Here is a 26,652-nt window from a genome sequence, read left to right as displayed (position 1 = left end):
GAGAGCTCTCAGAGTGCTGTGGTGTGCAGAGTCTGACTCATTCAAGTTCAGAATTAGCATAAAAGACAGACCAGTCACCAGACGAGGGATCTTCTCAGTCGTGAGCTCCATTTACGATCCACTGGGGTTTCTCTCGCCTTTCATACTCCCAGCGAAAATGTACCTGCAGCAGCTGTGCAAAGATAAGTTGACGTGGGACCAAGACATCCCAGAGGAGCTAGTTCAGAAATGGCTCACATGGCTACAAGACTTGAGTAAAATGACAAACTTCAGTGTGAGCAGGGCCATCAAACCTGCTGACTACGGATCTGTTGCGACTGCCCAGCTACACCACTTTTCAGACGCAAGCGAAAGTGGTTATGGGACAGTATCGTATCTGAGGCTCACAAACAAAACAGGACGTGTTCATGTCGCCTTCATGTTGGGAAAGTCAAGGGTGGCGCCTCTAAAACAGACCACAATCCCTCGTTTGGAACTGACTGCAGCAGTCATGGCAATGAAAATTGACAAAATGATGAGAAAAGAGCTGCAGATGGAGTTGCAAGACTCAACATTCTGGACGGACAGTACAACAGTTCTGAAATACATTCAAAACGATACAATTCGATTCAAAACATTTGTAGCCAACTGGATAGCTATTATCAGAGACGCAACCAAGTATTGTCAATGGAAGTACATCAACACCTCAACAAACCCAGCAGACTGTGCATCCAGAGGACTGTCAGCAGAAAAGCTCATGACCAATGAAGCCTGGATTGAAGGCCCGTCCCTCTTGAAAGACCCAGAGCAGCTCTTGCCAGAAAGGCCAGATGAGCTAAGTATAGAAAAGGATGACATGGAGGTGAAGAAAACAGTCACAGTAAACCTCACTCACGCAGCTGAAAACGAGGACCCAGTGGACAAACTGATCAAACATTATTCCAAGTGGTACAAGTTGAAAAAAGCTGTAGCTTGGATACTCAAACTCAAAGAAACGCTGCTTGATCTGAGTAAAAAACAAAAGGAGATGAAATCTAACCAAGTCAGTACAAGAAGCCAAACAGCCAGTTTGGAAAAACAAATGTGTAACTACAAGACAACTCTAAAGAAACAAGTACTGACTGTAGAGGACATGATAAAAGCAGAGACAGAAATCATCAAGTTCTGTCAGAGCCCAAGGATTTCAAGAGGAAATCACCACAGTGAAGAGAGGAAACCATGTGAAAAAGACAAGTAGTATCTACAGCCTGGATCCTATGCTACAGGATGGACTACTACGAGTAGGAGGTAGACTCTGCAAATCAGCAATGCCGCTGGAAGCTAAACACCCAGCAATCATTCCAAAGGATTCACATGTGACCAATCTTATCCTACAAGACATACATGAGAGAATCGGACATTCAGGAAGAAATTACATGCTTTCTCAAATACGGCAGAGATACTGGATTCCTGCAGCCAACTCTGCAGTAAGGAAATACCTCTCAAGATGTGTCATCTGCAGGAGAGTTAACGTCAAAGCTGGACAACAGAAAATGGCGGACCTACCACAAGATAGGCTGTTGCCAGACAAACCACCTTTTACAAATGTAGGCATGGACTATTTCGGACCATTTGAGGTCAAAAGAGGACGCAGCGTTGTAAAAAGATACGGTGTGATGTTTACGTGTCTGGCTACGAGAGCTGTGCACCTAGAGGTTGCACATACACTGGACACTGATTCATGTCTACAGGCAATTTGACGCTTCATCAGCCGAAGAGGGCAGGTCTCTATCATCCGCTCAGACAATGGCACTAATTTTGTTGGTGCAGAGCGTGTGCTACAGGATTCTATACAACAGTGGAACCAAGCACAAATACAGAACACTCTCATGCAAAAGGGAATACAATGGATTTTCAATCCTCCAGCCGGCTCTCACTTTGGGGGAGTCTGGGAGCGACAAATCCGAACAGTGAGGAAAATCCTGAACTCCATTCTACAACAGCAGACAATGGATGACGAGTGTCTTCACACTCTGTTCTGTGAGGTGGAGTCTATTATCAATGATAGGCCGATCACAACGTCATCTAATGATCCAAATGATCTGGATGCTTTGACTCCCAATCACCTGTTGTTAATGAAAAGGGAGCCTTTGCTGCCTCCAGGTCTGTTCCACAATGATGACATGTACGCTCGCCGCAGGTGGCGGCAGACTCAGTATCTAGCAGACTTGTTTTGGAAGCGTTGGGTACATGAATATCTGCCTCTTCTCCAGGAGCGCCAAAAATGGGTTACAGCTAAGCAGAATCTTTCTCCTGGTGACATTGTTTTGATTATGGATGATTCTGCCCCCCGTAACTCATGGGTTTTGGGCAAAGTACTGTAGTTAAAACTAGGGATGTCCGATATTATCGGCCGATATTAGCATAAAAAAATCGATATCGGAAAATATCGGTATCGGTTTTCATGCCGATATTTTTTTTTTTTTTTTTTTAAATACAGGGGGAGTCTCACTGAGAGCAATGCTCTCTTTTTCAGGAGTGCCCTGTTCACATTCACACACACATTCATACCTGGAAGCTGACCAGTACAACCACAGTCTGATATGTTGGCCACTGAGCAGCTCCACTGAGCAGCTCCACTGGAGCGGTTGGGGTTAAGGGCCTTGCTCAAGGGCACCTCAGTGGTGGTAATGAGGGAGGGGCAAGCGCTGCCTTTTCACTTTCCCCACCCAGATTTATCCTGCCGGTCCTGGGGATTGAACCGACGACCTTCTGGTCACAAGCTCGCTTCTCTAACACTTACAACTTTAACACAACATGCATATTATATATTAAACTCTTCAGCTACATTAAGCTACATTATGTAACTTGTTATGTGAAATTTTGGTGGAAAAAAAGCCAGCTTATATCGGTATCGGTTGATATCGGTTGATATCGGTATCGGAAATTAAGAGTTGGACATTATCGGATATCGGATATCGGTAAAAAAGCCAATATCGAACATCCCTAGTTAAAACCATGCAGGACGCGAAGGGACTGGTTCGTCGCGTGGTGGTTAAGACTAAAACTAACACTTTAGAGAGACCTATTGACAAGCTGTGCCTTCTTTGTGAGGCAGACACTTAGTGTCATGACCATGTAAGACACCTACTTACGGTGATTGAAAGTTTGTTTAAAAAAAAAAAAAAAAAAAAAAGGTATGTAAAAAAAAAAAAAAAAAAAGAAGAAAAAAGGCGTTTACAAAGAAAACTACGAAACATTGCCATTGTGTTAAGTATGTAAATTATATTGGCTCTTTTGTATTACATTGTTGTGAATAATTGAATGCCTTTCTGTGTTACAATTATTGGGGCCGGAAATGTAAGAGCCAAATTCATGTGAATTGCACTTTAGTTAATTTTGTATTAATATTTGGTTAATTATTTTTAATTAAGAACTTTGGTATGTTGCTCTTTCAGTATAGTTCAACATTTATAGAATATTGTTTATCCTGCATTTTTTATAGTTGTGTTTATTTCTACATATATCTGTTATTTACTGCGCATGTGCATTATTGGGAAGTAGTGTGAAAACCTCTAGAGCGTTCAGTGTGGAAGAAGATGCTGATTAGTGCGGAACGACACAACTTTTTGACCGTGATTAACGTGATTAACCTGATTAACGTGACTAATATGAGCAATGTGACCGTTGTTCCAAGCTGTAGCCTAATGTGATGCTATTGGAGTATCTTACTGGACTGTTTGGAATATATTTTTGCCGTGTTTTCTCTTGTATTGGACAAGGATTTCTGCCAATAAATCGACATGATGCACCATAAAGGTCCCTGGATTGGTGAGTAATTTGCTGCATAGGCTATTACATTTGGATGGAAATGGAAAACATGAATAAAGTAGAACGGATGGACACGCGTACAAGAATAAGTTTCACTATTCAGCAATAAGAAGTGGTGTAAGACGAAGTTTGGGGAGATAATATGCCACTATACTAGTTATTTATAATTATTAAATTCCCAGTTAAGTTTACTGTTTCATTGCATTGAGTTTATTAATAAGCTGTAAAATATCTTGCCTACATTACATATTTAAATTCATGTCAACTCATATCTTTGTCAAGTGTTCGATATTTGAGGGTTGCTGATGTGGTGCCTCCTCTGGTCGTTAAGGGCGCCTGTTCGGAGGGAGGGGAACTCGTTGGAATAGCGTGATCCTCCCATGTCCTACCGGTGAAACTTCTCCTGTCAGGTGAAAAGAAGCGGCTGGCTAACTGCCCATGTCTCGGAGGAAGCATGGAGCCAGTTTTCGGCTCTCCCCAGATCGGCAGAGGGTGGAGCAGCAACCAGGATAAATAAATTAAAAATTAGCACTAATGGGGGAAAGAAATTGGATAAAAAAAATCTGAAAAAAATATATATATATCGGCCGATATATCGATATCGGTATTTTTGTACTCCCTAATATCGGTATCGGCCTCAAAAATCCAGTATCGGTCGGGCTCTAGTGTATAGTGAGATTAAACATGATAAAAATCCCATTCATGTGGTTTGTATTCTCCTACAGACTGACCTGTAGAGATATAAGGACGATGTCCCACTCGCCCCCCCATATATCATCGACAGAAACCACACCGGAGATGGTGGTGAGCAGCGTAGCCAACACTCCAATCTGTAGACAGAACCAGACACACCAGGTTCAACTCACCAGTCTGATAACAGAATAGTTTGAGGGGCCATACGCTATAGTCAGAAAATACAAGTCACAGTACCTTGTGAACCCAGTAGAGGTTCAGCTGCTGCCCCAGTGAAATATGAAAAAATGCTAAAATCTGGAAGAGAAGCAAAGTTCAGCAAGTTACACTGCTCTTAACCATCAGGAGCAAAAGTATGCAAACATCTACTGCATCATGGTATGAAATGCGTGGCTACCATTAGGAAGGTTATGTAGCTGAATCCCACGGTGGTGGATGCGAGGATGGGGATGGTCTCGTCCTTCCATTCTCCAGAGCGGTTGTACACTGACCTGAGGTAGGAGAGGGGAGATTTGGTGAGGCAGCTTTTCACTTCCGGGTCACATGTTTTCTCAAAGCGGGACATGACAGGGGACTCACAAGTTGAACTCGTTGAAATCATTTTGAGCCACCAACCAGAAGTATGCCCAGAAGAGCAGCAGGAGGAAGGAGCTGCACAAGATCACCAACCATGTACACTCCCACTGGAAAGCAAGACAGCAAGATGCACCATTTAATTCAATGCACTGTGAGGACTTGTTAGACTAAGTTTTGATTTTTTTAACCAGACAACGGGTGTTTATACCGCATTCAAGACAACTCGGAAGTTTCAACACGGAACCTCCACCCCAGACATATTTGCGTTCACGCTACACTTCCCGTTCGGGGGGTGGGTGGGTGGGGGGGGGGTGTTGGGGGAATCCCAACACAGGCTATAGGTTGCTACAGCAACCTGTGTTCAGTTAGCATTGTAGCTACCTACTAGCTAACAATGCTAAGAGAACATCAGAGGGAAACATAGATGACACAAACACATTAACGTTAACATTACATAATTAAGACATCAAATTTTGTGTTAAAACGTCAATAAACACCTTTATAATAATTCTGTGATTACCATTAACGACACAAGTTGCCATTTTGATGTGGCTATGACGTCAACTCGGACAAAGCGGAGCTCTGGATGATACCCGAATTTCCAATCTGTAATTCTGAGCTGGACGACCTGGTTAACCGAATTCACTTTTTACAGGTCGGGACCATCGGCATATATAAATGGACAGAGGATCTGGTCCCGTTCAGTGAAGCCGCTGCATGTTAGATCACCACTCTGGCGGCAGGTGCCAGTATAGGTCACAAGGCCCGCCTCCCCATGTTAGTGGATGGGGAAATCACAACAGAAATAATCACTGTACACGTCAGATTTTTTTTTTCCAACGGTGGTTTGTATCATTTTAGATAGTTATTATCATGTGTAAAGTGCAAGTGGTCATTTTTCGGATCAGTTTGTTTTTAATTAGTTATTTGACATATAAAAAGGGATGATTGACAGCTGTGGCAGCCAGTCTCAAGCCGTCATTGGCTGGACAGGCTCTTCATATTATAGATCTAGCGTTAGTTTTACATAGACAAGACACAGTACTGCTTGATCTGTTATCTACCAGACATATCGATGGACCGCAATAAAAAGGACATTGTTTTGAGAAAGGTGCGCGAGGAAGTAACGTTGGTTGGCGACTGAAGTAGTAAGTTCAGAAAATATGTGTTTTATTAGTTACTCCAGCTACGTTATCGGTTATTTTAATACACAATGGTTTTAGCGGATGCAGGCTAGCATTAGTCGCTTGTGTTAGCAGGCTGTTTTGCATTATTTGTCGGCTTAATATTACTATAACCTAACAACCGATAACGATAGCTGGAATAACACAATAGACACATTTTCAGAACTTACCAGGTTGTCCAACTGCCTGCGTATGCCAGGAAATGTGTTTTATAATGTTCAACTCCCGGGTATAAGATGGGGCCTACTGGCATTACAATAAAATAATATCATTTTCTGAACTTACCAGACTGTTGTAGCTGTTGTATTATTTGCCTTTACCCACTTAGTCATTAGCCTATATCCACATTGCTGATCTCATTGTGCAAATATTTTGTGAAAGCACCAATAGTCATCCCTACAATATTGTCGCAATATCGATATCGATGTATTTGTTCAAAAACATAGTGATATTTGATTTTGTCCATATATCGCTCAGCCCTAGGTTGAATCACTATTGTGCTTTCTCAGCTGTCCTCTAGCTGGTTTGACTTGTGGGCCAAAGGTATAGAAGCGCGTTTCTGCTGCTTTCAAGGACACCTCTCTTCAGTAATTAACAGGATTAGCAGCTAATGCTGTGGGGGGAGGGGAGTGTACGGCCGGCCAGTCACCAGATCCTGTTGAGCATTGATCAGCTTTGCACCGCAGCATGCCTGGCCTCACCACCTCCACCAGGCTGCGCCATGCCTGGCCTCACTGTGCCTAGTCTTACCACCTCCACCAGGCTGCACGGTGCCTGGCCTCACCACCTCCACCAGGCTGCACCGTGCCTGGCCTCATTGTGCCTGGTCTTACCACCTCCACCAGGCTGCACCGTGCCTGGCCTCACCACCTCCACCAGGCTGCACCGTGCCTGGCCTCATTGTGCCTGGCCTCACCACCTCCACCAGGCTGCAATGTGCCTGGCCTCACCACCTCCACCAGGCTGCACCATGCCTGGCCTCACCGTGCCTGGCCTCACCACCTCCACCAGGCTGCACCATGCCTGGCCTCACTGTGCCTGGCCTCACCACCTCCACCAGGCTGCACCATGCCTGGCCTCACCGTGCCTGGCCTCACCACCTCCACCAGGCTGCACCATGCCTGGCCTCACTGTGCCTGGCCTCACCATGCCTGGCCTCACCACCTCCACCAGGCTGCACTGTGCCTAGCCTCACTGTGCCTGGCCCTACTGGGCCTGGCCCTGGCCTCACTGTGCCTGGCCTCACCACCTCCACCAGGCTAATATGAGCTATTGGAAATAATGAGACTCGTGTGGACAGGGAGCAAACGGCTACACTGACGATGCTAACCGCTCTCAACACAAAGATATGTAAGAGGTCTCACTTTTAGACAGCAGAGCCACCTAGAGGGGAGAGGGCACACTAGCTGGGGATACAGTATCTTCTAGTCTGGTGCGGCCAGGAAAAACAGGACAGCAGAAGATGGGGATATGACAAAGTAGCAGGGGCTGTTTTTAATTGGTTTAGCAGCAAGCTGTAAGTCAGGTGACAGGACATGGCTGTGAGGCAGTGAGCCAGTCACGTTGTTCATCTTTCCGCAAACAACGCTGCCCATACTTTCGCGGCTGCAGGTTGGAACCATCGACATAAATAAATAGGTTGGAACACATCGATAGGGTTGCCTGAACAGCGTTAAGTAATGATTCATTAAGGCAGGGTTCTCCCACTGTGACCCTGATGTAAAAGCCAGTTGCCTTTCGATGGCTTTTCATAACCCGAGTCAACGCACTTCCATGACCTAGAAATCGGATTCCTTGTCCTTCCCGTGGAGCAAAACAGATGAAACCCACCATCTAATGCAATGAATGTGTGTGAAGCACAATGTGAAAGACATTCTGCTTTGCTGTTGTAAAATGACCCGTTTGTAAAATTCCTCGACTTTGCCAGAGCATTTCTCAAATTGCCTGACTTCCCCTGTCTGGAATAGCCCTCTTTAAATTCCATGCTATTCCACAAATTCCATACACAGTGGGAACCCAGTTGGAAGGAGAAAGGGCTGATATGTACAAGTGGCTGTGTGTGTGTGTGTGTGTGTGTGTGTGTGTGTGTGTGTGTGTGTGTGTGTGTGTGTGTGTGTGTGTGTGTGTGTGTGCGTGCGTGCGTGCGTGCGTGTGTGTGTGTGTGTGTGTGGGGTCTTAAACAGAGCCTCAGCCAAGTGTAATTGAGACAAGCCTATCAGTCATAGCATGAGTCTGAGCTAACACTTCCTGAGTCCTGTATGGCCTCCAAAGGTCAGAGCCAAGCCCCCAAGAATAGCGCTGGGCTGTGAAGCCATTTGAACATGGTGGCGAAGCTCTGTATTGCAAGTCACGTGACGCCATGCAGCCCAGAAAGGAAAATTCCCATCCACTTGCATGGGGACCCCGGCAGCTGTAAAACCCAGGGTGATTTTTTCCGGGTGTCACTCAAAGTATAAAATTACTCTTTTAATTATCAAATAATTTTTTATGGGGCATTTTTTCTTCAGAAGCCACTAAGAGCCGTATACGGGTGTATTTCCTTCATCTCCATCTACATCCATGGGTGGGAGGGGTGGGAGACGTCATGGAATACGTCATGGCACACATGCGCACTTCGCCTTGGTTAGTAAGTAAAACCAGGAAGAAAACTCCCCCATGATGGCTTCATGCGCCAGTGAGCAGCCTTCGTCCAAATGCATGGGTGGGCGTGGCTCGTCCCCTATCCAGTTCTTTTAATACATCCATGGTCACCCCACTTCTGACGCCACCCATAAATCCTGATGGAAGCATGACAGAGCCGTCCTACTTTCCTTCGTTAACTGATTACCTCGGTACTCTAGTCTGCAGCATATTCTGTATGGGGACAAGGTCAGTGTCAGTTGAGCTTGAGGTTACTGAGAGATAAAAAATTAAAAATTAAATAAAAGCTGTCACAATCAGTGTACATGGTTAAATTGTGCCGTGATTCTGCATTCATTATACAGTACAGTATAGTGATGCACATTAATTATGCACTTTATTATATCTGAACAACAACTGAACAAGAATGCATAATGGACTGCAAAACTAGCATTCACAGGGGAATCGTATTATCGGGAACTTACTGTACAGTTATCACACATCTCTATATAGCAACCAGCTAATAGTCCCAGTAGTAGCTAGTAATAGAAATACCTTAATTTAACAATCACAAACATCAGTCAGTGGTGTCTCTACCTACAATCTGAGAGTGAAACCATTTCTGGTATAAAAGAGAAAATTCAAAAACCAAACTATGGACAATCAAGGGCTTAATCAAGGGATATAAGTGTGGCTGACCCAGCTTGCACGAACAACAAACAAATATTCTATTTACATTATTCCACCACATAAAAGTTGATAATATCATTAATATGCAAGCAGGGTGTACTACACACATGCATAGAGAGGCCAAGTAAAACTATTTTTATAAGCATTTTACGAAATGTCTATGGGAAAATAAATGGCGGATGAAAATCTCTGGTACAGTGCTGAAGCAGGAAGTGACGTTCACTTTGGCTCTCTATTGCACACAATCCAGTTCTCTTGGAGTGACTATAGACGGTTTTAACTTGACAACAAAAACAGTCTAAATTGAACCCCCGCTCACTTCCTGTTGCAGTGTTTGCTATGGACATAAAAGAAAAAAAAACATTCAAGTGCAGGACTGATCATTCCGTGAAAACCGTCTATACAGCTGAGCGGCGAAAACAAAAGTAACTATGTCGAGTGAATATTTCAGCAGTTTGCCGAATGCTGAGAAAAAGGAAGTGCTGTGGGGTTGCGCTCTGGTGAAAACCGTCTATAGGGGAGCCACCACTGTCAACAGTACTGTAAGTACTGGTGTGGCAGAGGCTCAGTCAGAGCAGTGATAAGCTGAGCCTTAGAAGACATTAAGCTGTTCATAAATATACAGACATGGCGAGGGTGAGATATCACTGTGTCAGTGTGGAGACAGCATTCATTGTTAACAGACAAGCGTTGTGCGTCTGACTACATGATGCTTTGTAAACGGGGAGAGAGGCAGCTGTGTGTTTGTGATTGGCTGGGGAGAGAGGCAGCTGTGTGTTTGTGATTGGCCTCTGATCCAACAGCACTGACTCTTTGTGTTAGAGAAGTGATCCAGCAGCACTGGCTCTTTTTTTTTTTTTTTTTTTTTTTTTTATTATACATTTTTCATTTTCAAACAACATATGAACAAAACAAAAACAGCTCAGACACATGAAAGGGAAAAAGACAAAAAACATACATACATACATACCAAGAAAATAGTTATTGCTTATACAGCAGAAAAGCATACATTAAAGTAAACAAAAGTTTAAATCCAAAAAAAAAAAAAAAAAAAAAAAAGTACAAAACCATTTCCTCAGCCTATGTCCATTTGGCTCCAACCCTCACCCCGACTCAAAGTTTCCCACCCACGTTCGTAAATTAAATTCTGTTTTTTATTTCTATTAATATCCCTTTCAAGAATCCACTGAAATTTTAGAAATGTTTTAAAACGTTCAATATCTAGTTGGTATATTTTCGTAGCTTTAAATATATATGTTTTCCCCATCATAATTACAACATTATTTATTCAGGTCTTTTCCTTCTTCATCATCCCTTAAATCCCCAAACATTATAGTTAGAGGACAGCTATAGAAATGTGTGCTGTAAACAGAAATCCATTCTTCAATTTTAATCCAAAATAATGCAACGTCACACTGTTGGATGCTCCATTTTTTAAGCATCTTTTTCGTAGGCAAGTACCTATAGATTAATTTTAATTGTAAAATTATTATTAATTGTGTAAATACAAGAAAAAGCTTTGTCCCATGGGATACACATGTCCAACATATTCTCCCATTTTGACTGAATGGCTACTGGTGCTGCACATATTTTTTTAAGATACATATGAAACTGATACATTTTTTTATTTATTTTTTTCTTATTTATCCATGTTGTATCCTTTATGTCAGGGCAGCATACCATTTGTTTTGTATTTAATATAGCTTCCTTTTCCAGGTCTGAGGTATAGCTGCAAAAAGTTGATTATATGTAAAGGAGTCACAAGCATTACCATATACTACTGTGAACTCGTCATACAACATGATTTCACCCCCACTATTCAAAAGATCATTCAAAAATAATATTCCTTTTTCAAACATTGATTCAATAAACATAGGTGTATCCTTAAGTAAAATATTTCTATTGTACCATAACAATTGGCTTTGAATTTCACAACATGATTCAGGTTGATGATATTGGTATTGAAGCCAGCTGACCATGACCTCTTCTAAAAAGCCTGATAGATATGGAAAATACTTTCTCTTTAATAATAAGTAATAAGTAAACTGAAAAGGAGTTAGCTGAAAATAAGGATACAGTTTTTTTTGAAAAGTGAATGAAATGATATCAACAATCTTGCTGAGAACCACTGTGGATTTAAAACAAATTTAGGTATAAGAGATGCTTTCAGTGCAAAGTTGAGAGCTCTAAGACTCAACAGCTTGAGCCCACCATGCTCATAATCATTATATAGACAAGCCCTTTTAATTTTGTCTGGTTTTCCACCCCATAAAAATTTAAATCAATGTTGTTCATATTTTTTAAACAGCTCTTCTCCTGGTGAAGGTAATGACATAAGAATATAAACAAACTGAGGAATAACTAAAGTATTTATCACCGTTATTTTTCCATATAAAGTTAAATTTGCCATTCTCCAAGCCTGTAGTTGTCTATCAGCTTTATGAAGCTTCCTTTCAAAGTTTTCCTTTGTAATATGTTCTATGTTCTTAGGGATATGTATACCTAGAACATCCACTGGACCATCTGACCATTTTAATGGCAGATTACAACACAGCTCAAAGTTTGTACCCTTCAAAGATCCAATTCTTAACACAGTACATTTTTCATAATTAGGTTTCAAACCAGAAATAGCTGAAAATGCATTTAACTCATCAACCACTGCAGTGAAGGAAGAAACATTTGGTCAGATTTGAAAATTGACATCATCAGCATACATTGAGATTTTTGATTCCAGATTATATATTTTCAGACCTTCTATTTTCTTATTCATTCTTACTTTCAGAGCTAACATTTCTATTGATAAAATAAATACCGTAAATTCCGGACTATAAGCCGTGGCTTTTTTCCCGTTTTTTGGCCCCTGCGGCTTATATAACGGTGCGGCTTATCTATGGATTTTTTCCAAAAAAAAAAAAAAAATCTCTCTTTTTTAGCACTCTTTCTAACTATAAATCCACTTCTGTTTTAATTTCCTCTCTTGCCCTCTTTTAACAACATAACATAACATAACATAACACAACACAGGTAAGCAGAAAGAAAAAGACGAAGCAATCACGCCATGAATGAGGAAATGACTCACCTGCTGGAGGCTGGAGATACACGGCTTGGGCTAAACTTTTACTCCGTGAAACACTATCGATTAAGTCCGACATCGCTCAGAGGTTTTGAGCAGCTTGAAAACAAGTTTGAAAACGTGCAGAAGTCCATCCACTCACTCACTAAAGAAACTAAGGCAACCGTGAACAGAGTTTATAATGCGGAAAAGCGCATCCGCGCACTGGAGGACAAAAACAACACAGTGAGTCCGAAAATGGATAAAATGCAAAATCGAAACCCTGCACACGCAGGTTGATGACTTAATCAGCAGGAGTAAAAGAAATAACATTCGCCTGATCAATGTAAAAGAGGGAGCTGAGATGGGTGACATGGACGCTTTCGTGGCAAAATCCTGTGTTACATCCTGGACCTGAAGGAAGGCGAGAAACCACCAGAGGTGGACAGGGCACACCGGGCGCCTCGGCCACGTCCAGACCCCGGCCTGCCACCGAGGGCCATCTTCATCTGCCTACTCCGCTGGCCCGACCGTCAACTCATCCTCCAGGCTGCGGGGAAGAAGCCCCTCACCGTCCGCGTTGGTGCAACAGAAACGCGCAACATACAACAGCATCATCGAGTCAATGGATATCGCTTTGGCGTACTGTACCCAGCGAGACTCGTCATAACCATTGATGGACAGCGGCGGAACAAGAGCTCAAAGTGAAACTGCCGAATATCTTTTGAGTTGGACTGGTCAATAGTACTGTGAGTAACTAAAATAAAAAAATAAAAAACGGAATTCTCTCTTCTTTAGCACTCTTTCTAACTATAAATCCACTTCTGTTTTAATTTCCTCTCTTGCCCTCTTTTCACCACACCGCGGACACTGTGTGCACTGTAAAAATAAACAACGGTGGTGTTGTGTTATGTTGTTTTGTTGAAATGTTACGGTAATACGGTAAATGGGAGCTTCCTCAAACAGCCATCTCTTTCCCGACAATCCCCTCTGTGCGTGACCACTTACATATGGTAATTACGGTAAGCAAACGGCCACTCGGCCAACTCCCTCCCCCGACTACCAGGAGAAAATCACAAACTTCGGCGAATTCACACAAAGGAAGATCAAGGAATATTCACAACAAGACGAGCAGTAGAAGCGGAATATTATAGGAGTGTGAAAACATCCACAATCACCAACGGGTTCCAAAACGCTGGACTGCTGCGGGATGAAGAGGATGACGCCGCCACAGCTGGCGCTGAGGGCCGTCAGAGGCTTCAGAGGCTGTTCGATGCCGACAGTGACGAAGAGGAGTTCGTTGGTTTTGAGTGACAATGAAGGAGAGAGGAGAGTGGTTGACGAAGCCACCCTGAACCTGTTCGTTTCCGACACTGAAGATGAGGACTTTGGTGGTTTCAGTACGCAGGAAGAAGAGGAAGACGAGGATTAGTGACTTGACTTCTCTGGTTACAGGTTTGCTGCACATATAGCCTATTGTTGTGTGATTTTGTCTGGGGATTAGTGACCTGACTTTTGTTTTGTTTTGTTGAAATGTTAATAAATGGGAGCTTCCCCAAACATCCATCTCTTTCCCGACATTCCTCTCTGTGCACGAACCCTTTCATATGGTAATTAAACATCAAAACACCCGCGGCTTATAGACCGGTGCGGCTTATAGAAGAAAAAAATAGTCAATTTTGGTCCCGCGGCTTATAGACCGGTGCGTCTTATAGTCCGGAATTTACGGTAAATATGCAGAGAGCGGATCCTTGTATTTTCCACCAGAGTCTTGTTTTAACAGCAATGAAATTAAACCTTCCTGTTGTGTTTTTTTTTACTGTATGACCAATTAAAAGTATCAAGCATCGGTATTTTAACAGATTCATAGAAGGTTTCATAGAATTCGGCAGGAATGCCATCAGCTCCCGGGCTTTTACCTTTTTTTAAAGCATTAACAACTTGGTGCAACTCCTGTTCTGTAATAAAGCCTTCACAAGATTCTTTGTCGGTTTCTGTTAACATGACATTGGCCTCCCTTGGAAGGTTGAGACCAATATTTTGATGCGATACCCCCACCAGAGGACTCTGAAATGAGTACAGCTCCGAAAAATATTTATATTGTTCCGTCAAAATTTCCACTGGTTCTTCAATAGTTTTATTTCCTACTATAAGTTTCAATACATTTTTCTTTACAGCATTTTTGTACTGTAGATTTAAAAAGTATTTTGTTGGTCTTTCCCCCTTTTCTAACCATTCTATTCTATTTCCTAGATATGTAATATTTGCTTTCTCAGAGTATATTCTTTCCAATTCTTTTTCTTTGTACTCAAGACTACGCTTTTGGTCTTCTGTCACATTTACATTGTTATCTATCTGTTGTGCTAAGTCTTCTATTTCAGCTATCAGTGTTTTTTCTTTCTCTACACAATTTTTTATCCTTCTGGAGCTGTACTGAATGCAGTGCCCCCTCAGTGAGCATTTAAAACGCATCCCATATAACCAAAGGATCTGCTGTATTATTGTTTATTATAAAGAAGTGTTCTATGAATTTGTTTGTTATGTCTATAAACTCCTTATCCTTTAGTAATTGTTGGTTTAGTTTCCAATAGCCTGGGCCCCTTTGAGAGGCAGTGGTACAAATGCTCAAAAATATGAGGTGATGATCTGACCTAAATCTCTCCTTAATCCCAACTTTAATTATCATTGTGGTCAAAGAGAAGGATGTTAAAAAAAAGTCTATTCTGCTTGCCTGATTTTGCAGTCTCCATATATCAGTTAAGTCTAATGAAGTCATGATATTAGAGATGGCACTATGGGCCCTATTCTCCCACAGGCCATCGGCGCTATTACGGGCCTTAACCGCAAAAAAACGTGCCTTGCGCCTGTTTCGGGAAAATAGCAATAGGCTTTAGGCTGCCAAATGCGCTTTAGGCCGAATGGGCGTGGCGGAGTCCCTGAATGCGCCGAAGTGGGCGTGTCGGCGCTAAATACCGGCGTATTGCTATCTTCCAGCCATCTTCCGACCTGGCCTACTTTTAGCGCTTTGCGCTTTTGAAAAGCAGGCCTAAAGCAGGATTCTGTGCACCGGGGACAGGAAAGTGAATGGAGAATACAATATATAGAAAAAAATACTTTAGAATACAATAGAATATAAGATTGCAACCCTTCTCAGGCTTTGGGTGAAGCTGTAATGCAGTTTCATAAATTTAGTTTAGGCTATCATAATAATCCCCATTTATGTGTAATATAGCTCTACGTTTTATTACCCCCCCCCCCCCGAAATTAGCTAGGCTACTAATATTACTAATATTCCTAATTAATATGTATTATTATTTCATTCAGATAATTGACATTATAGGCATGTACCGTAAAATACCAATTAGAAGCCGACTTCCAAATTGCCGCGGGTCCCATATATAAGCGGGGTCTGGATACATATTTTGTACATAAAAGCAGGTCCCAATTTGACGCCCGGTTAGTTTTTTCAATGTTTTCTTTTTACCTTTGCGACATCCTGTTGAATGCATCTCCCAAACACAATGAAGAAGAAAAATCGGATGAAGAATACGAACAACGAGGAAACGGGAACAACGAGGAAAAAAAACACATGCACGAAACTTGCTGATCAAAATTCGTTTTCCCTCAACATCTGATGATTCTGAAAATTGTGTAGGCATTTCCTGAAGATTTTTATACACTAAAACCGACATCTCTGGTGTAATAATTATTTTGAGAAATGTGCCTATGGTATATTTCCCTGCCAGCGGGCATAGAAGTCCGCTTCTAATTGGTATTTATTTCACCGCTCTTTCACATGTGCGCTACTGAAGAGGGTGCTCCGTGAGTGATGAACAGCGGAGGAGGCAGCGCATGCAACAAATAATCTGCTCACATGATGATCATGTTCTCTCACCTTCAGCGGAGAAAGTTTAGTGGTAAATACCGGTAGGTCACAGTTCAGCTCAAATTTTATTTGATTTCATGTACAGGCCAGAACTGGCATGCAATGTGCTCTGCTGCGCTGAGAGGGAGGCGCGGCTCTCCCCATAGACAAGCAATTGTGTGGGGTGCTGACTGTAGCCAACTCATTAAAATAAATGGTTTAAATAAACAATTTCATACTATTTACAATCTTTGCTGAGCAATATTTTTGTACAAAAATAATTAAAGCAGGTCCCAAACTGCCGCAGGTCCCATATTGACGCGGGGTCTGGCTACATATTTTGTCAATTAACGCCGGGCTAATAATTGGTATTTTACGGTATTTACATGCTTGCAGTATTTTAACTGCAGTTAGATTGGTTTGAGAAGCATAATAATATGGAATAATAGCCTATATATGGAGATAGACAGACCGGATGAAGGGAGGGGGGGGCGGCGGAGCCCTTGGCTTTGTCTGGTTTTACCGGATTTGTCCAGGAATTGGAGCTTAAAAGGCAAGCGTGTGTCTCTTCCCTGCAATTCTCCAATGAGCGGACAATGCATAATTTTACGCTTAAAAGGCGTGGTTATAATGGTTGAGGCTGAGTTTAGCGCCGATACCAAGATATCAAGTGCGCCTTTCCACGCCCACTGCTTTGCGCTGCGGCTGGCGCTCGGCCTAGAAACTGCGCCGCTGCAACGATAGAGCCCTATATGCTTTAAAATGATAGTTCTTAGTTTGTGTGCCTTTTCGGTCTAAATCAACATCCAATACAGTATTGTAGTCTCCTGTCATTATTAAATTCTTATCGTGAAGACTTTTTCCTTGCAGTTTATTGACAATGTCTTCAAAGAAAAGTGGATCGTCTGAGTTAGGCGCATACAGATTTATCAGTACAAATTCCAGGCTGTCCACAAAAATATGTTGTATAATGATTCTACCTGCAGGATGTGTTATCGTTTCTTTGATCACAATATCCACCTTCTTTTTATACATTATCATCACACCTTTAGAATTTGAACATCCATGTGAAAAATAAATATCACCCCCCCATTCTTTTCTCCACATAGTCTCATCCAATTGAGTAGAGTGAGTCTCTTGAAGACAAAATATATCAAAGTTTTTATCTGCAAGCCACGTGAAAACGTCTCTCCTTTTCTTCTTATCAGCTAATCCATTGCAATTAAAGCTTGATATCAATAGTTCAGGCATACTTTAGTCTTCCATATATTTGATGTGTGATTCTTGAAAACAAAACAAAACAAAAATAAGGGCAAAAACTCTGAGAGGGAATAAAGGGAATTTGGCTGAGGGAAGAGAGAGACAAAAACACTAGGAAATAAAACAAAAACAAAACAAATAAAACAGAAAAACAAAACACAAATAAACAAAACGTGTATTTTCATTTCACAAAACTAAACCAAAACCAAAACAAAAGAATGATTTGGCGAGTCTGACAGCATATAGTGCAGACTCCTTTTTCTCCTTATTTTTTTGGTGTTTTACTTATTTAGACAAACAAAATTGCCATCCAGGTTAGTCCAAAAATTTACTTTTTAAAAAGAAAATAGATACAGCCTGGCCTTATACCAATTAATTCGCCAAAAAAGGCCACAGTGGGCTCAGTGTCGTGTTTTAAGCCAGGGAGTGAGATCTGGATCCATATATAGTTTATCGTTCACATATAGCCCCCTATCGTTGCATCGGCCTAGTTTCTACGCCGAGCGCCTGGCGCAGTGGGCGTGGACCAGCGCACTTGATATCTTGGTCTTGGCGCTAGACGCAGCCTCAACCATTACAACCACGCCTTTTAAGCGTAAAATTATGCACCTTCAGTTCATTGGATAAGTGCAATAAACGAATCGCACACTTGCCTTTTTAGCTCCAATTCCACTGGTCCCGCAAAACCAGACGAAAGCCAAGCGCTCTGCCCCCCCCCCCCCCCTCCCTTCATCCAGTCTTGTCTGTCTCCAGTATAGGCTATTATTCCATATTATTATGCTTCTCAAACCAATCTAACTGCAGTTTAAATACCGCAAGCATGTAAATACGCTACACTATAGCAAGATCAAAGTGGAAATAATGTTCTAAATGCATCAGCTAGAAAAATATAGCCTATTAGATTGGTGAAAGTTTGTCCAGAAAGATATCATTTTCTCTCGCCTGCTGCAGGAAGGATGATGCACATAAATATAGCCTACATTATGTAAAGTCATTGCATAAATGTGTTTTTATTGTAAAACTAAATGTGGAGTAGGGCCAAGTTATTGGAGCGGACATCACAGTATAGCAGATGACAGTAGAAGCTTCCGAAGCGCGTTCCGCTGTCACTTATCTAAATCACGTTAAATCGACAAGGGATATTTATAGCCCCAGTAGGACATATATGTTTCACATAGGGTGGTGTTTTCATTTTGATGTTTTATTTGGTCCAATATTGAAATGTTCTACAATTGGAGGTTGTCTTACCATTACACATTATTTAGATCCTCCACTACACTTTTTTTCAGTTAGTCTGGTAGGTCCCTTCAGTGGGACTCACAGCCTGAGAACTACAAACACCAAAAACTACAAATCCCAGAAGGTGTTGATTCTACCTGAGTGTGCACAGGTGTTTGGCATACTGCTGATGACCAGAGCAGGAGTCTTAAGCCTGCCTGTCATTTGTGATCTGTATGCTCTGATGAAGGTCTAGTCGACCGAAAGCTCGCTTAATAAATGTGAAATCTGTACAGATTCAAGTGTGCGGAAATTCCTTTTATATTTGTAACTCTAGTTATTTTTCCAGCACCTTGGCCGATACTTGGCTGGGTTGAGCGGTGGCCCTCCCTCAGATTTGGTCCAATATTGAAATGTTCTACAATTGGAGGTTGTCTTACCATTACACATTATTTAGATCCTCCCTTAATATAGGTTTTCGGCTCATTTGGTTGCTATTTAGTAGCGAAATGGAGAAGCACGATGCATGTTGGGACATTCACATTGCAGTGAACTTACAGCTTATTTTTTCTATGGGACTCTGAGCGAGGGAGTCAGAGACAGTCGGTATTGTGCCTGGCAGACTGAGGAGAGAGGGAGAGAGTGACACAGAGAAGGGTGACAGAGGAGAGAGCCAGAGGGGAGGGAGAGAGCCAGAGGGGAGCGCTCCGCGCAACTGGCGCACTCTGAATAGGCCTGGTTTTCAAAAGCGCAAAGCGCTAAATGTACGCCAGGTCGGAAGATAGCAGTACGCCGGTATTTAGCGCCGACACGCCCACTCTGGCCCATTCTGGGACTGCGCCACGCCCATTCGGCCTAAAGCGCATTTGGCAGCGTAAAGCCATATTGATATCGTCCCAAAACAGGCGCAAGGCACGTTTTTTTGCGTTTAAGGCCCGTATTAGTGCCGAAGGCCTGTGGGAGAATAGGGCCCATAGCCTATCGGCAACCAAAATTGCTTTTTTCCCCTTTCTTCTTTCTTGGTGATAAAGTGACAATAATTGTGGAAGCGGCCGCTTCCGCAAACGCTCTTTTTTTCCCCAGCCGATGTGCACGGGTGAAGGAGATATCTTTTACTTCTTCCTCTGAGAGTTGGAGCTCCTTTTGGAAGAATGATTTAACCTGCTTTTCCACATCTTCACCCAGGACTTCAGGTATGCCTGTGATAATTAAATTATCACTCATCGATCTGTACTGCAGATCCGTCACGGCTTCATTCAGAGTTTCCTTTTCTTTTTTCAATTCATACATTTCTCTTTCCATACTCCGGTAACCGTTTCTCAGCTCTTCATTTTCACATCTCATAGCAGAGATTGTTTCTTTCAATTCTTTTATTTCTGTTTGCAGCGCGTCCAACATGTCCAGTTTGTTGAGCTTATCGAGTAGGCGCATTTTCTCTTCAATCAGCACGATGAGACTATATTCAGTGTCTGTGAGTTCGGGCCTTTGTAGCAGCTCATGGCTGGACAGCCTCTTTCTTTTCCGATTGCCTCGGTCTTCCCCACTTGCGAGTGCAACTAGGTTGTTTTGCTCTAGGCCGGTCAGCTCCACAGGTGTACTGGAGCCCGGGGGGGAATCCATGTTGTCTGTTGGCGTGTTTGTCGGCAGATGAATAAACGAGCCGATAAATGAGTCAGCGTTGTAATCAGCTGAGCTTGAGTCTCTTGAATCCAGTATGCTTACTGTTGCGCACTTGATACATCGATTTTATCTTCTTTTTCAGCACTGGCTCTTTGTGTTAGAGAAGTGATCCAGCAGCACTGACTCTTTGTGTTAGAGAAGTGATCCAGCAGCACTGGCTCTTTGTGTTAGAGAAGTGATCCAGCAGCACTGGCTCTTTGTGTTAGAGAAGTGATCCAGCAGCACTGACTCTTTGTGTTAGAGAAGTGATCCAGCAGCACTGACTCTTTGTGTTAGAGAAGTGATCCAGCAGCACTGACTCTTTGTGTTAGAGAAGTGATCCAGCAGCACTGACTCTTTGTGTTAGAGAAGTGATCCAGCAGCACTGACTCTTTGTGTTAGAGAAGTGATCCAGCAGCACTGACGCTTTGTGTTAGAGAAGTGATCCAGCAGCACTGACTCTTTGTGTTAGAGAAGTGATCCAGCAGCACTGACTCTTTGTGTTAGAGAAGTGATCCAGCAGCACTGACTCTTTGTGTTAGAGAAGTGATCCAGCAGCACTGACTCTTTGTGTTAGAGAAGTGATCCAGCAGAAGTGATCCAGCAGCAGTGATCCTCGCTGCACTGTGCTGCTTGTTGTGGCCACCAGGAGACGCTGAGGACTCTGCTTGACCTGGGAGCCGACACACAAAGACCTTCAGGTGGGAGCGGGCTGCGCGTCGGGCTCAATCATTCACCTGTCGGTCATTATTTCGCCAGTAATCACCGGCTCACAATACATTATCCCTTACATATATATATATATATATATAGATATGTATATATATATGTATGTATGTATGTATGTATGTACTGTATATATGTATAGGGTTATATATATAAGGGGCAAGTGGGCAATCCATGTCTGTCTGTTTAAATTTTTGTCCCACTGATGATGTCATAGGTGTGTCATAAGAGCAAAATCATCTTATGACATCACTGATGATGTCATAGGCACTGATAGGCACAGTGGGTGAGCCTATAAATCTCACGTGCATAGCGCGCGAGATTTCTAATATAGAGAGGCAAAGTCATGCCCATGCACTTCCGGTTTAAACACTGGGACCAAACCGCAAAGTTTTGGTCCCAGTGAAATGTTCTATGGTCTCTCCTGGTTCCAGCTGCATCGCTTGGTTTGACCAAGTAAACCAATTCTATAAGCATTTTACGAAATGTAAACAGAAAAACTCTATTGTTCAGTTTGTTTTATACTGAAAGAATCAATAAAATCGACTTCCAAAAGATTTGATCATATCAGTAGATTGCTTTCTGACATATTTCTTGTAAACATTCTTGAATATATTTTCACATTTAAAGTAAAATTAACCTCACATTTTTACATTGTCATTACATTGTCACCACTTTTCACAGCAGGACAGAATTTAATTTTAAAACCCCTTTTTTAACCATTAAATCAGTCCACCATGGTAAATGGTAAATGTAAATGGTAAATGGACTGCATTTACATGTATATAGCGCTTTTATCCAAAGCGCTTTACAATGTGCCTACATTCACCGATTCACACACCGAAGGCGGCACCGAAGGCGGCAAGCTGGGGTGCTGGCACAGCCATCGGGAGCAATTTGGGGTTCAGTGTCTTGCCCAAGGACACTTCGACATGCGGAGGAGCTGGGGATCGAACCACCGACCTTCTGATTAGTGGATGACCCACTCTACCTCCTGAGCCACCGCCGCCCAACCATGTAAACTACACTCAATGCGGGCCTGAAACAACTGAGATTAACAACCCAGCCAAAAGATACATCAAAAAGGCAAGCAAGCAAAATGATGACCATCAAGAAGAGTAAAGGAGGTAAACAAAAAGCAAAAAAGTATGCTGTATCCATTCCATTCACACACTACTGCATAACTGCACGCACGAACGCACGCGCACACACACGCACACGCACACACACACACACACACACACACACACACACACACACACACACACAATGTACTCGCGAAGCATTTACAAACAAACCCATACACATGAGCCAGAATAAGTGAGGTCAATCGAAATCAAAACCAGCCAGTTCACCCCACCCCAATAAATCTAAAACTGGGGCTGAATAAAAGCTTTGCTGTGGGTGATTACACGTTAGGTGTGCTGCCACGGACAAAACCTGACCTGGTTCTGGTTCTTGGGCCTTCAGAACCACACTGATGGAAATGTGTTGAATTATTCCTGAGACGTATCAATAGCCTAAAGAGCACCGTAATTACCGTAATTACACTAATGATGTGATGTCACTGAAGCAATGATGTCATCAGTGATGATTTAATCAATGATGTCATCCTTCCTGGCTGAGCAGACTGGGTGGGTGATGTCATAGTTGTTGCTATGATGTCATCGGTGATGTCATACATGCCAAAGTATAAATAAGCAATGTTTCAGTCTATCTCTCTCTGCCCACTAGCTCCACTGTCCCTACTCTCTCTCTCCGCTTCTCTGTTCAACTGCCATGCACTTCACCTGCTGCAGCCTTACTTCTGCCTCAGCCCTGTCACTAATGGCAGTGTTCTAAGCAGACTGGATTGCATGCAGCAGATTATAGCTAAAAGATTTGAGACTTGACTTGGACTTGCAAAAAATGAAGTGAGCATTTCTGTCTGTGCCCGGCCACGACCCATTGCTGTGCAGCACCTACAATTATTGTTGTTGTTATTGTTATTATTGTTATTACTGTTATTATTGTGCTTGCTGACAAGCAAGGCACAATCTTGAAATCCCACATACTTATTATTATAGTTGCTATCCACTTTTGTGTCGCGTAATAACTCCCCCAATTTTTGCGCCACATAGACATGCCAGATCTCAAAATGACCGGCTTATTGAGGACATGTATGCTATGACTTTGCTAAGGGTTTGTGAAAGCGGTTTGGCCGCAATTCGCCATTAAGCGCCATTTTTTTCCCCATTGACTTGCATGGGGTTTGGAAAAATCTTGCAAAATCTTGCAGTAAATTAGGTGTAATTCAGAAACCATAACAGCCAGAGCTACGAAACTTGGTAGGGAGGTGCACTGAGGGGTCTTTTACTATCCCCGAAAAAATTGCACCAATTGACCATATGGTGGCGCTATAACAGCCCTCCTTACCTTTTGGTCCATAACTTTTGAACCGTAGGGTTTATCATCAAAATTCTTTTTTCCCTGGATTCCTTGGGTCCTCCCGCATCTACTCAACTAGGCCACGCCCATTTGCGTCTGACTAGATTTTCCGCCATTTTGCATTTTGTCCAAAACAGTTTTTTTCCGATTTCTCCTTGAAATTTTGTCCAATCTTCACCAAACCAACGCACACATCACGTGGGGACTGTCCTGCACAACACTGATTTGGAAGTTTTTGAAAAAAATGCACCGTTGCGATATAATCCACTTCCAACTTTCTGTGGGTAGGGCCTATTTCACAAAAATCATCCGATGCTAACCAAACTTGGTACAGGTGTGGAGGGATGTACTCTGAGCCTATATCAGAAGTATTTTGTCATTTAGCCTTTAGGGGGCGCTATAGCAGCATTCAGTGCCTGTCCCTTCGAAATTGTTTTATTTTGAAGGGCGGCAGGAAGTGCGGATTCATTCTCATTATGGCCAGCCTTCCTTCTTGTATGACACTTGACACTTCTGAGTTGATTTCAGAAGACATAGTGTCATTTGGCGTGTAGGGGGCGCTATTGTTTGCCTATGGGGGGCGCTACAGCAACGTATCTCCGCAACCGTAACTCGTAGAGACTCAATGATGGCGGCGTTGGAATCGGGGTGAAAAAGTACGCTAGTGGTGGGCAGAATCACGATTGCACCTTCCGTTTCCGAGATAAAAGCAATAATTATTGTGCTTGCTGACAAGCAAGGCACAATCTTGAAATCCCACATACTTATTATTATTGTGCTTGCTGACAAGCAAGGCACAATCTTGAAATCCCACATACTTATTATTTTTCTTATATCTGCCAAAAAGTTTGTCGCGTAATAACTCCCTCAATTTTTGCGCCACATAGACATGCCAGACCTCAAAATGACCGCCTCATTGAGGACATGTATGCTATGACTTTGCTAAGGGTTTGTGAAAGCGGTTTGGCCACAATTCGCCATTAAGCGCCATTTTTTTCCCCATTGACTTGCATGGGGTTTGGAAAAATCTTGCAAAATCTTGCAGTAAATTAGCTGTCATTCAGAAACCATAACAGCTAGAGCTACCAAACTTGGTAGGGAGGTGCACGGAGGGGTCTTTTACTATCCCCGAAAAAATTGCACCAATTGACCATATGGTGGCGCTATAACAGCCCTCCTTACCTTTTGGTCCATAACTTTTGAACCGTAGGGTCTATCATCAAAATTCTTTTTTCCCTGGATTCCTTGGGTCCTCCCGCATCTACTCAACTAGGCCACGCCCATTTCCGTCTGACTAGATTTTCGGCCATTTTGCATTTTGTCCAAAACAGTTTTTTTGCCATTTCTCCTTGAAATTTTGTCCAATCTTCACCAAACCAACGCACACATCATGTTGGGAGTGTCCTGCACAACACTGATTTGGAAGTTAAAAAAAAAAACACACCATTGCGATATAATCCACTTCCAATCTTCTGTGGGTGGGGCCTATTTCACAAAAATCGTCCGATGCTAACCAAACTTGGTACAGGTGTGGAGGGATGTACTCTGAGCCTATATCAGAAGTATTTTGTCATTTAGCCTTTAGGGGGCGCTATATCAGCATTCAGTGCCTGTCCCTTCTAAATGGTTTTATTTTGAAGGGCGGCAGGAAGTGCGGATTCATTCTCATTATGGCCAGCCTTCCTTCTTGTATGACACTTGACACTTCTGAGTTGATTTCAGAAGAGATAGTGTCATTTGGCGTGTAGGGGGCGCTATTGTTTGCCTATGGGGGGCGCTACAGCAACGTATCTCCGCAACCGTAACTCGTAGAGACTCACGGATGGCGGCGTTGGACTCGGGGTGGAAAATTAAGGGGGGCAACACTCACGGATGGCGGCGTAGGACTCGGGGTGGAAAATTAAGGGGGGCAAGGCCCGGAATATATCTGCCACAAAGTTCCACGCGTAATAACTCCCACATCTTTCACACGACATAGACATGCCATACCTCAAAATGAGCGGCTCATTGAGGACATGCTCTGACTTGGCAAAGGGTTTTGTCAAGCGGTTTGGCCGCTATTCGCGAGCTAATCTGACGCTTCGGTCATGCTGCTGCATGTGGACAGGTGAAAACTGCTCTGCTCTCCTTTCATAGATGCTCCTGTCACACTCATATAGACTCCATCCATCCACCTCCAGCTCACAAGCCATCATCTCGATCTGGGGACGTTAAGTCCAAACTCCTGACCTCCACCGGCCCAGGCTCCACCAGTTTCAAAGGGTTGTGTTGAAGGTGGGGACTGGGACTTTTCCAATGGGAAACACCCACGTCCCAGGTGTCTGGAAGGCAGCATTAGTCCCCCTAATTGCATGGGCAGGGACCTTGCAAGCCAGGCGGTGCATGGCGAGGACGCAAGCACAATTACATTTTCGGTAGGAAATGTAGACATTCTAGTTATTATTGCTGTTGTTGATAATAGAACAATCCCATTATTACTAGAATTGTTACGATCATTATTATTCGATCCATACTTGGTGATAATATGTTCTTACCTTGGAGCTGTCGTCATGGGAACGCTGGTAGCGTTTCCAGCGGCAACCATAGATCCCAGTGACGAAGGACAAAAAGTGCTGCTTCTCATAGACCTGTAAGGGCTGGTGTTTCACCATGCTCCGTCAGCCAAGGCTCGCCACCAGTCCACTAACATCCCACACCGGACCGGGCACCCTGAGGAACACCAAACACTCAGCTCAAACCTTTACACACCACGTCATATTTCTACAAAACACCAGGAATATGTTGACAGCCTTGAGCCGTGTTTGGAGTAACAACAGCTGTCAGAAGAAGAGCTGTCAACATACTATTTAGTGAGTCATGTCTGGAACAGGCCGGCTAATAATATGGAAAAGTTT

General features: G+C 42.9%; 1 protein-coding gene across 1 annotated transcript in view; it reads right to left on the bottom strand.

The window, feature by feature from the left end:
- Positions 1–26,409, bottom strand: part of gdpd5a (glycerophosphodiester phosphodiesterase domain containing 5a) — a gene marked incomplete at both ends in the record, with an annotated part of 74,956 nt that extends 48,547 nt beyond the window's left edge. Inside the window, 5 exons of the mRNA XM_083633764.1 lie at positions 4,521–4,619; positions 4,720–4,779; positions 4,880–4,973; positions 5,062–5,165; positions 26,293–26,409. Coding sequence (XP_083489890.1) covers positions 4,521–4,619; positions 4,720–4,779; positions 4,880–4,973; positions 5,062–5,165; positions 26,293–26,409 — 474 coding nt within the window. The remainder of the gene's footprint in view (positions 1–4,520; positions 4,620–4,719; positions 4,780–4,879; positions 4,974–5,061; positions 5,166–26,292) is intronic.
- Positions 26,410–26,652: the final 243 nt, after the last annotated feature.

This window comes from Poromitra crassiceps (genome assembly GCF_964638095.1).
Source record: "Poromitra crassiceps genome assembly, chromosome: 1".
In the NCBI taxonomy this organism is placed as follows: Eukaryota; Metazoa; Chordata; class Actinopteri; order Beryciformes; family Melamphaidae; genus Poromitra; species Poromitra crassiceps.
The sequence above is the reverse complement of the archived record's forward strand: the minus strand, read 5'-3'. Positions and strand labels throughout refer to the sequence as shown.